Source organism: Larimichthys crocea, chromosome X (assembly GCF_000972845.2).
Source record: "Larimichthys crocea isolate SSNF chromosome X, L_crocea_2.0, whole genome shotgun sequence".
Lineage (NCBI taxonomy): Eukaryota > Metazoa > Chordata > Actinopteri > Sciaenidae > Larimichthys > Larimichthys crocea.
The window spans coordinates 26,076,288-26,088,390 of NC_040020.1; the positions used below are offsets into that span (position 1 = coordinate 26,076,288).

General features: G+C 42.1%; 1 protein-coding gene across 1 annotated transcript in view; it reads right to left on the reverse strand.

Annotated features, from left to right (window-relative positions):
• ern2 (endoplasmic reticulum to nucleus signaling 2) overlaps positions 1 to 10,734 on the reverse strand; it is a 20,430-nt gene extending 9,696 nt beyond the window's left edge. Inside the window, exons 1-11 of the mRNA XM_010744608.3 lie at positions 10,383 to 10,734; positions 9,698 to 9,815; positions 9,576 to 9,609; positions 9,343 to 9,415; positions 9,150 to 9,222; positions 8,835 to 8,957; positions 8,627 to 8,728; positions 7,893 to 7,952; positions 7,555 to 7,771; positions 6,840 to 6,918; positions 6,515 to 6,665 (exon numbers count right to left, since the gene is read on the reverse strand). Coding sequence (XP_010742910.3) covers positions 6,515 to 6,665; positions 6,840 to 6,918; positions 7,555 to 7,771; positions 7,893 to 7,952; positions 8,627 to 8,728; positions 8,835 to 8,957; positions 9,150 to 9,222; positions 9,343 to 9,415; positions 9,576 to 9,609; positions 9,698 to 9,815; positions 10,383 to 10,472 — 1,120 coding nt within the window. The 5' untranslated portion in view covers positions 10,473 to 10,734. The remainder of the gene's footprint in view (positions 1 to 6,514; positions 6,666 to 6,839; positions 6,919 to 7,554; positions 7,772 to 7,892; positions 7,953 to 8,626; positions 8,729 to 8,834; positions 8,958 to 9,149; positions 9,223 to 9,342; positions 9,416 to 9,575; positions 9,610 to 9,697; positions 9,816 to 10,382) is intronic.
• Positions 10,735 to 12,103: the final 1,369 nt, after the last annotated feature.

Consider the following 12,103-nt stretch of genomic DNA (forward strand, 5'->3'; position numbering starts at 1 on the left):
GATTTTTAATTACTACTGCTATATGTAAAGGACATACAGAGAACTGAATTGCGTTTCCCTCTATCCCGGTGCAAATAGCACTAAACATGATATAAAATACAAAATATAAGTGAAGATGTAAAAAATATATAAAGAAAAAATATAAAAAAATATAAGAAATATATGTATAAAAAAGAGGTGTGGTGCACTCCTTACATGGTGGAGTGCAGTCTGTTGCTGAAGGAGCAGTTTAAATAAAAAGTAACAACAAATGTTAAAATTGGAGGTATAAAGCTGTGATGTGTAGTGACAGTAATTAAAAGTGTACTAAAAGCAGTCCTTGTATAAATGTACTTTCCACCACTGGTGTGGGTGTGTATATATAACTGCGTGGAGTGCAAAGAGAGAACAAACAATGACGCACTCCACTACTTTCTCATTGCACAAACACCGCTCGCTCTTGTTGCGCTCACAGCTGTCCTGCTGTCTCTTTCCACGTGTTCCAGTCGTTTCCACGGCTCCTCCCACTCTCGGGTCAACATCTCTCCTCTCTTGGCTCCACCGACCTGTCACTCAGGAGGTAAAAAAAAAACCCCGCCCACTGCCCGCTTGACAGTTAGCCTCTCTGACGTCACAGGTTCCGTCCCAACACGGAAATATGGAAAAGTGACAAGATCGTTGGTTGCGTTGCAGTTATTATGGATTTAAAGCGGCACTACAAACTTTGTTTCACCGCGTCTGTCGACTCTCCGGGCGGCTTTGGCGATGTTAAACGACCGCTGTTAACTTTCTGACACATGGACGCGGACACGCGCTGTAAATGGAGGAGGACTTCGACCTCTGTTGTTAGTTGACAGCTCCACAACCCTTTTGTTAAAAAACAAACATGAAAACAGAGTTTCGGGGTCATGGGGCCTCTGGGACGCCTGCTTTTTGTCTCTTCTCTCTGCTGTCCTGGGAAGGCAAACTATTTCAGGTACACTTTTGTGAAGTGTTATGGCTGTTTTGTTGTTGTTGTTGTTAATGTTTTGTGTCTTGCTGTTATGCGCAGCGAGCAGACACACCAACTGGCAACCTGCTGCGCCTGTGTGTCTATTTCAGGCTCCAGTGAAGTTGCCATGATATGAGATGAGAGGGTTTAGTCCGTATCCCATGAAGAAAGTTAATACTGTGTGCGTGTGCGTGTGCAGAGTGTGTGTGGTTGTGTGTGAGCACTCATTTCTGATCACTCAGTGTTGCCACTGTTCAGTTGTGTTGCCAGTTGCCACCCCTTAGTGGGTAAACATGGGAGCGGTGAACACACACACACACCAGTTTGGAGACTGTACTGGGAGGGGAGGGTTAAGGATATCCTGGTAAATGAGGAACCCAGTATTAATAAGAGAGCATAGACTTACGCAGGACTGGACTGTCAACTCATGACACACACCCACTCCTACACACACACACACTGCTGTAGTCAAGCGATGCTGAAAGATATGTGACTAAACTTCAAGTTTCTCTCTCCCTCTCCCTCTGTCTGCTAACCCCTCGGTCGGAGGGGCCAGGTCAGTCACACTCCCAGAATCCCTGCTGTTCGTCTCGACTCTGGATGGTAGTCTGCATGCCGTCTCCAAACAGTCAGGAGACATCAAGTGGACCCTAAGAGAGGTTCATGCACATAATTACCTAAGCACCTAATTTTTTATTTCAGTTTTTAGACATTTTGCATTAGAAATTATATTTGTTTTCTTTCAGACCCAATTATTCAAGTACCTGTCTACCTGACAGAGTGGTAAACACACATTTGTAGATTGTGTCTGACAATTTTATTTATTTTAATTATATAAGTGCTTCTACATTTAAAAGCAAAGTAAATTTCAAATAAAACCCAGGCCTCCACACACCTAACGTGATCAATAGACTGATGTATCACTGTTGTTTTTGTAGGCCAGGTTTTCTCCCAGACCCCAACGATGGAGTTTATATGTCCTGGGCGGCAAACACAAGGAGGGCCTGATGGTAAAGAAGGCGTGTGTGGGTGGTGTGTGTGTGTGTGTGTGTGTGTGTGTTTGTCAGTTTTTTGTGTATCTGTTTTCACCTTATGCCCACCATATACTGTTTGGATGCATCTGCAGAAACTGCCGTTCACCATCCCAGAACTCGTTCAGTCAGCTCCCTGCAGGAGCTCTGATGGTATTCTCTATACAGGTGAGATACAGGTGTGTGTGTGTGTGTGTTGTGTGTGTGTGGTGTGTGTGTGTGTTTGTGAGGTATGCATATGAGACCTGCTTTATCATTGTTTAAGAGAGCAACAGCTGTCTGTGTTATTTGGACATGCCTCATTGCTGTTGGCTCATATTTGCTGCTCTTGTGTCTGTGTGTGTGTGTGTGTGTGTGCAAACCATGAAGGTAAAAAGCAGGACGTGTGGTTCGTGGTTGATCCTGAAACAGGTGAGAAGCAAACCAGTTTAACCACCTCCTCCTCCGAATCCATCTGCCCAAACCTCCTCTGCTCTACATTGGACGCACAGGTATGTTGCCAGGTAGCACACACAACACACACACACACACCACACCACACCCCACACACACACACACACACACACACACACTTGTCTTACTGTTTCTCTGAATCTATGCACTTGTTTTGTTTTCCAGAATACATGGTTACCATGTTTGACACAAACACACAGGAGCTGCGGTGGAACGCTACGTACAATGATTACTCCGCTCCACCTTATGATGAGAAACAAGACTACAGTAAGTCCTCACATAAACATCACAAACATCATCACCATACTCTTTCAAAATTATTTACAGACCCAACAATTCCCACCACGAGCAAGCTCAGTTGATTAAAGAGAGAGAGGGACAGAGACGGAGGGATGGGTAGATAGATAAATAGATAGATGGAGAGACACAGATGCACAGCAGCATAACATATTGTAACATAATATAGCTAAATGGTGGTATGACTAAGGTAGTAATAATGATAAAATAGTATATGTAGTGGAAGTCAAGCAGGACTACAGCGCAGACTTGACAAGTTGCTGATCTACGCATGATCCAAGCTCTGGTGAAGAAGATAAATTGGTGGAATGCGATGATTGGAGAAAGGTTTGAGCCCATATCTCATTTCTGTGAGGAAAACTAATGCTTTTTTTTTTAAGTTTATTTTTTATTTAAGATATAAACCTTAAGAAATCTTACATTATAAATGAACAACGGTCAGAAAACACTCAGTTTGTCAAAAAATTATGCCTATTAAGTTTGTATGATCCTAAGAATATAAAAAAAAATCCATAACAGACAGAGCGAATTGTCTAAAATGTTCCTAAGAATATGAGCAAAGCTCATCATTCCAACCAAAGCTAACCTGTCCTACCTGTTGTGCTTCCAGAGATGGCCCCTTTGTGTCGAGTGGTGATGGTCTCGTTGTGACAGTTGACAGAGAGTCAGGTAGGGGGAGGTGTGTGGTTTTTACTATGTGAATATTTATTACCTCTATGTGTGAGGCATTTTTTTTCAGCTCTACTCTCTACTAAGACTGTAAGTGTTTGTTCTTGCCTCGTCCAGGTGACGTCTTGTGGAGTCAGAATTACGGATCGCCCGTCATAGGGGTCTACCTGTACTCTGGCGACTCACTAGAACGCCCCCCACCTGTCTCTCGCCCATGGAAACGCTACGCTTCCTCACCTTTTCCTCTGCCAACACCAGGCCGACGCACACTCCACATTGAAGTGGAGCTATCAGTTTGTGAAGGAGCAAGCCAGCGCACATACACAGCTTGTGTAAGAGAAATTGTATTTCTACACACACAGTAATATTATTAAAGTGATGAGTAGAAGGCCAAAGTTTGGCCAGCTCTTTTCCAATTTGCACCTACAACCAGAGGCAGGATTGTTCTAATCACTGCAAATTTAAATATGTGGCAATAGACTAAGAGGTGCCCTGACAAATTTAATGGAGAAGACGAAACAAGAGCTGCTGAGTCTGTTATTTTCTTTATCAGGATACCTCGGGTTATATTATCACACTTGCTCATTCACTTACTACAGGCAAAAAGATAAGCTGCGTTAAAGAAATGTCACTAATTGAAAATTATAATCTTGTAGCCTGCCTGTCTCCCGTTTATGTCCTGTCTGTGTTTCTCAGCTGGGAGTTAGCTGATATGCAGCATGATCATGAGCAAGTATTAGTAGTGCAGTTTCATGTACAGTACCCAGTGTGCTTTTCTGTGGCTGTAGTATAATAAAAAGTGGATAAATTTTCCTGTAAACAAACAATTCTAAACCTTACTATGGTAAGATGGAAGTGTAACAAATGTTTTCATACCTGAGACCAATCATCATTTCCATTTGATATTAATCAGTTAATTGTATTAATCATTGTATAGTCAATAACTTGTTTGGCTCTTTTTTTCTCAGACCTACTCTCTATGTAGGAAAATTGGATCCCACCTCTATGCCTCCACTTCCCTCGTCCACCAGGGAGTCTCGTTAGTGTGTGAGTTTAATATAAAAATCTATTTTTATCATATAACTACATTAACACACGAGTTTCCTGATCATCCCAGGTTATTCATCTGTGGTCTAGTTACTACAGCATATCAGATTTGTCAGATTTGGTAACAACATAGCTGTCATGTGACTGGTTTGTGCTTCTGTTGGGATGGCAGCCTCGGGGTTTGACCCTGGCTCGAATTGAGGGACCGTTGACGGAAGGAGTGACAGTTGGAGAGCGAGGGGCGTGTGAGATTACACCGTCCACTGATGTGCGCTATCCACCAGGGAGCACAACAGCCGGAAGAACCATGGCTGCTAATAGGTAAACACCACACAACACCAACACACACACACACACACACAAACCACACACAAACACCAACCACACACGCCTTATGTCATCCAATGAAAAAGAACTTCTTAAAAGCTTGTGTGCTGGTACTGCGAATGTGAGGAGGGGAATAAAAAGAGAGGAGGGAAGGGGAAAAGGGGGCGGGCGGGAGCAATAAAAAGGGCAGGACGGTCCGGAAGGAAGGCGTGGGGGGAAGGAAATGAATTTCGTAGTTTTTGGAATTAATGCCTTCCAGGACATGAAGTAATTTAATGAACCTGAAGGGAGGGGGTTTGTAAAGAATTGCGCATTAAGTGCGTCATTTTTTAATTCTTTCAGGAATTCATTCCTTTTCTTCCTTCCGGAATTACTGACCTCATCTTTCGTCGTTTTTTACTTCTTCCTTCCCTCCTTCCTTTCATCTTTTTTTACCGTCTCTTTCTTATTACTTACTGACTTTACTGAAATCTTTCTTTAATTCCTTCCATCACGTCCTGCATGTTCGTTGTTTGTTTACTTTACTTAATTACTGTAATTTCGTAGGGTGGTTAATTTCCGATGCTTTAAAAAAAAAAACGAACCATTGTCTTCAGAGTTTTGTAGATGCGACAATATTAGTCAGTGTCCAACAGTCAAAGAATTAGTGTGTAAGATTTAGTGACATTGATCATTACTTCCTCACTGCACTCATTCCTTCCTAGTATGAAGGAGGGGACTACTGGCTGTGAAATGCGATAAAAAGGCAAAAACACGATGGTTCAACATGGGGACCTGCAGCACATGTAGCTATAAAACGTTCAATCTAATGTAACAAAAACAAAACAATTTCTTATTTTTAGATATTCCATTTGTGCCATCTTCTGTAAATAGAGCCCTCTAAAAAAACGATGAAAGGAAGATAGAAAAAAACGATGAAAGGAAGGAGGGAAGGAAGTAAGGAAGGAAAGAAGGAACAAAGGAAAAAAACAACGAAAGGAAGGAAGGAAGGAAGGAGGGAAGGAAGTAAGGAAGGAAGGAAAAGCGACGAAAGGAAGGAAGGAAAAAAACGACGAAAGAAAGTAAGGAAGGAAGGAAAAAAACAACAAAAGGAAGGAGGGATGGAAGGAAGGAAAGAAGGAGGGAAGGAAGTAAGGAAGGATGGAAAAAAAACGACGACAGGAAGGAGGGAAGGAAGTAAGGAAGGAAAGAAGGAACAAAGGAAAAAAACAACGAAAGGAAGTAAGGAAGGAAGGAAGGAACAAAAAGATGAAAGGAAATAGGGAAGAAAGGAAGGAAGGAAGGAAGGAAAAAATGACGAAAGGAAGGAGAGAAGGAAGAAAGGAAGGAAAAAAACGACGAAAGGAAGTAAGGAAGGAACTAAAAAAACAATGAAAGGAAGGAAGGAAGGAAGGAAGGAAAAAAACGACGAAAGGAAGGAAGGAAGGAAGGAAAGAATAAAGGAAGGAAGGAAGGAAGGAAGGAAGGAAAAAAACGCAGAATGGAAGGAAGGAAAAAAACGACGGAAGTAAGGAAGGAAGGCATGTTTCCTGGGAATGTCGGCACAAACACCAGATTTAAAAACTCAGGTTACTTTGCTATGGTTGGAGCCAAACCTGTTAACGGTCAAATATGCTGGTTTATTAACATATAAATTACAGTCAGACCAGCCACACAGCTTTTAAGAAGTTCTTTTTCATTGGATGACATAAGGCGTGTGTGTGTGTGTGTGTGTGTTTACCTATTAGCAGCCAGTGGTTCTTCCGGCTGTTTGTGCTCCCTGGTGGATAGCGCACATCAGTGGACGGTGTAATCTCACACGCCCCTCGCTCTCCAAGTGTCACTCCTTCCGTCAACGGTCCCTCAATTCGAGCCAGGGTCAAACCCCGAGGCTGCCATCCCAACAAGAAGCACAAACCAGTCACATGACAGCTATGTTGTTACCAAATCTGACAAATCTGATATGCTGTAGTAACTATGACCACAGATGAATAACCTGGATGTATCAGGAAACTCGTGTGTTAATGTAGTTATATGATAAAAATAGATTTTTTATTTAAACTCACCACTAACGAGACTCCCTGGTGGACGAGGGAAGTGGAGGCATAGAGGTGGGAGTCCAATTTTCCTACATAGAGAGTAGGTCTAGAAAAAAAAGAGCCAAACAAGTTATTGACTATACAATGATTAATACAATTAACTGATTAATATCAAATGGAAATGACTGATTGGTCTCAGGTTATGAAAACATTTGTTACACTTCCATCTTACCATAGTAAGGCTTAGAATTGTTTGTTTACAGGAAAATTTTATCCACTTTTTATTATACTACAGCCACAGAAAAGCACACTGGGTACTGTACATGAAACTGCACTACTAATACTTGCTCATGATCATGCTGCATTATCAGCTAACTCCCAGCTGAGAAACATAGACAGGACATAAACGGGAGACAGGCAGGCTACAAGATTATAATTTTCAATTAGTGACATTTCTTTAACGCAGCTTATCTTTTTGCCTGTAGTAAGTGAATGAGCAAGTGTGATAATATAACCCGAGGTATCCTGATAAAGAAAATAACAGACTCAGCAGCTCTTGTTCTGTCTTCTCCATTAAATTTGTCAGGGCACCTCTTAGTCTATTGCCACATATTTAAATTTGCAGTGATTAGAACAATGCCTCTGGTTGTAGGTGCAAATTGGAAAAGAGCTGGCCAAACTTTGGCCTTCTACTCATCACTTTAATAAATTACTGTGTGTGTAGAAATACAATTTCTCTTACACAAGCTGTGTATGTGCGCTGGCTTGCTCCTTCACAAACTGATAGCTCCACTTCAATGTGGAGTGTGCGTCGGCCTGGTTGTTGGCAGAGGAAAAGGTGAGGAAGCGTAGCGTTTCCATGGCGAGAGACAGGTGGGGGGCGTGTCTTAGTGAGTCGCCAGAGTACAGGTAGACCCCTATGACGGGCGATCCGTAATTCTGACTCCACAAGACGTCACCTGGACGAGGCAAGAACAAACACTTACAGTCTTAGTAGAGAGTAGAGCTGAAACAAAAATGCCTCACACATATAGAGTTAATAAAATATTCACATAGTAAAAACCACACACCTCCCCCTACCTGACTCTCTGTCAACTGTCACAACGAGACCATCACCACTCGACACAAGATGGGCCATCTCTGGAAGCACAACAGGTAGGACAGGTTAGCTTTGGTTGGAATGATGAGCTTTGCTCATATTCTTAGGAACATTTTAGACAATTCGCTCTGTCGGTTATGGATTCTGTTTTTATTCTTAGGATTCATACAAACTTAATAGGAATAATTTTTTTAGAGTGTTTTCTGACCGTTGTTCATTTTATAATGTAAGATTTCTTTAAGGTTTATATCTTAAATAAAAATATAAACTTAAAAAAAAAATGCATTTAGTTTTCCTCACAGAAATGAGACATGGGCTCAAACCTTTCTCCAATCATCGCATTCCACCAATTTATCTTCTTCACCAGAGCTTGGATCATGCGTAGATCAGCAACTTGTCAAGTCTGCTGCTGTAGTCCTGCTTGACTTCCACTACATATACTATTATTATCATTATTACTACCTTTAGTCATACCACCATTTAAGCTTATAGTTATAGTTACAATTATGTTATTGCTGCTGTGCATCTGTGTCTCTCCATCTATCTATTTATCTATCTACCCATCCCTCCGTCTCTGTCCCTCTCTCTCTTTAACTCAACTGAGCTTGCTCGTGGTGGGAATTGTTGGGTCTGTAAATAATTTTGTAAAGAGTATGGTCTAGACCTGCACTATATGGAAAGATGATGTGGTGATGTGTTTATGTGAGAGACTTACTGTAGTCTTGTTTCTCATCATAAGGTGGAGCGGAGTAATCATTGTACGTAGCGTTCCACCGCAGCTCCTGTGTGTTTGTGTCAAACATGGTAACCATGTATTCTGGAAAACAAACAAGTGCATAGATTCAGAAACAGTAAGACAAGTGTGTGTGTGTGTGTGTGTGTGTGTGTGTGTGTGTGTGTGTGTGTGCACCTGTGCAACATACCTGTGCGTCCAATGTAGAGCAGAGGAGTGTTTGGGCAGATGGATTCGGAGGAGGAGGTGGTTAAACTGGTTTGCTTCTCACCTGTTTCAGGATCAACCACGAACCACACGTCCTGCTTTTTACCTTCATGTGTGTGCGCACACACACACACACACACAGACAGCAAATATGAGCCAACAGCAATGAGGCATGTCAAATATACACAGACAGCTGTTGCTCTCTTAAACAATGATAAAGCAGGTCTCATATGCATACCTCACAAATACACACACACACACACACACACACACACACACACACACACCTGTATCTCACCTGTATAGAGAATACCATCAGAGCTCCTGCAGGGAGCTGACTGAACGAGTTCTGGGATGGTGAACGGCAGTTTCTGCAGATGCATCCAAACAATGTATATGGTGGGTCATAAGGTGAAAACAGATACACAAAAACTGACAAACACACACACACACACACACACACACACACACACACACACTGCCTTCTTTACCATCAGGCCCTCCTTGTGTTTGCCGCCCAGGACATATAAACTTCCATCGTTGGGGTCTGGGAGAAAACCTGGCCTACAAAAACAACAGTGATACATCAGTCTATTGATTACGTTAGGTGTGTGGAGGCCTGGGTTTTATTTGAAATTTACTTTGCTTTTAAATGTAGAAGCACTTATCATAATTAAAATAATATAAAATTGTCAGACACAATCTAAAAATGTGTGTTACTCACTCTGTCAGGTAGACAGGTACTTGAATAATGGGGTCTGAAAGAAAACAAATTATAATTTCGAATGCAAAATGTCTAAAAACTGAAATAAAAAATTAGGTGCTTAGGTAATTATGTGCATGAACCTTCTCTTAGGGTCCACTTGATGTCTCCTGACTGTTTGGAGACGGCATGCAGACTACCATCCAGAGTCGAGACGAACAGCAGGGATTCTGGGAGTGTGACTGACCTGACCCCTCCGACCTGAGGGGTTAGCAGACAGAGGGAGAGAGAAACTTTGAAGTTTAGTCACATATCTTTCAGCATCGCTTGACTACAGCATGTGTGTGTGTGTGTGTAGGAGTGGGTGTGTGTCATGAGTTGACAGTCCAGTCCTGCAGTAAGTCTATGCTCTCATTATAATACTGGGTTCCTCATTTACCAGGATATCCTTAACCCTCCCCTCCCAGTACTAGTCTCCAAACTGTGTGTGTGTGTGTGTTCACCGCTCCCATGTTTACCCACTAAGGGGTGGCAACTGGCAACACAACTGAACAGTGGCAAACACTGAGTCAAGAAATGAGTGCTCACACACACACACACACACACTCTGCACACGCACACAGTATTAACTTTCTTCATGGGATACGGACTAAACCCTCTCATCTCATATCATGGCAACTTCACTGGAGCCTGAAATAGACACACAGGCGCAGCAGGTTGCCAGTTGTGGTGTCTCGCTGCGCATAAACAGCAAGACACAAACAGTTAACAACAACAACAACAACAACAACAACAACAAAACAGCCATAACACTTCACAAAAGTGTACCTGAAATAGTTTGCCTTCCCAGGACAGCAGGAGAAGAGACAAAAGCAGGCGTCCCAGAGGCCCCATGACCCCCGAAACTCTTGTTTTCATGTTTGTTTTTTTGAACAAACGGGTTGTGGAGCTGTTCAACTAACAACAGAGGTCGAAGTCTCTCTCCGTTTACAGCGCGTGTCCGCGTCCATGTGTCAGAAAGTTAACAGCGGTCGTTTAACATCGCCAAAGCCGCCCGGAGAGTCGACAGACGCGGTGAAACATAAGTTTGTAGTGCCGCTTTAAATCCATAATAACTGCAACGCAACCAACGATCTTGTCACTTTTCCATATTTCCGTGTTGGGACGGAACCTGTGACGTCAGAGAGGCTAACTGTCAAGCGGGGCAGTGGGCGGGTTTTTTTTTACCTCCTGAGTGACAGGTCGGTAGAGCCAATGAGAGGAGAGATGTTGACCCGAGAGTGGGAGGAGCCGTGGAAACGACTGGAACACGTGGAAAGAGACAGCAGGACAGCTGTGAGCGCAACAAGAGCGAGCGGTGTTTTTGTGCAATAGAAAGTAGTGGAGTGCGTCATTGTTTGTTCTCTCTTTGCACTCCACGCAGTTATATATACACACCCACACCAGTGGTGGAAAGTACATTTACATCAAGGACTGCTTTTAAGTACACTTTTAATTACTGTCACTACACATCACAGCTTTATACCTCCAATTTTAACATTTGTTGTTACTTTTTATTTAAACTGCTCCTTCAGCAACAGACTGCTACTCCCACCATGTAAGGAGTGCAACCACACCTCTTTTTTATATTTCTTATGTATTTCTTTTATTTTTCTTTTATATTTTTTTTACATCTTCACTTATATTTTGTATTTTATATTTCATGTTTAGTGCTTATTTGCACCGGGATAGAGGGAAACGCAATTTCAGTTCTCTGTATGTACTTTACATATAAAAATCAATACTGCTTGACTTGACTTATTTCTTATCTACCTTGTGTAATCAATACTGCTTGACTTGACTTATTTCTTATCTACCTTGTGTATACGACCTGCTGTGACAGGTGACTTACCCCAGTGTGAGATCAATAAAAAGAAATCTAATCAAGGTTTGCATAATTTTATACAACATAAACAGATTTTTATTTATTTACAACACGTTTATATCTAGTATACAGTGTTCTGAAACATATAGAAACAGAAATATGTTTGCGTACTTGCTTAGTACTTATAAGTTAAAATAGGACAAAATAAGATTGACTTTATTGATCCCACACCGGGGAAATTCACTTATTACAGCAGCTTGTATACACAAGGTGGATAAGAAATGACTCATAAATGAGAAATATATATTAAAAAAGTCATGAAGTCAGGTTGGTGTTAAAGAGTCGGACAGATGTTGGAATGGAGGCCCTGTGGTAGAGCTCCTTCTTACATGGTGGGAGTATCAGTCTTTTGCTGAAACAGCTTTGAGGACTCCACAGTCTCATGCGGGAGGTGAGAGGAGTTGTTCATGACAACATCCTCCTCTCCCCCACTTCCTCTATGGAGTCTAGGGGGCAGTGCAGGACAGAGCTGGACATCTTGACCAGTTTGATGAGCCTTTTCCTGTCTCTCTCTGTGCTTCCCCCTCCACTGCAGATAACTGCATAGAATAATGCAGATGCCACCAAAGTGTCTTGAGTCCTGCACACTTAAAAATGACCTCAGTCTTCCTCAGTTAGTGAAGAT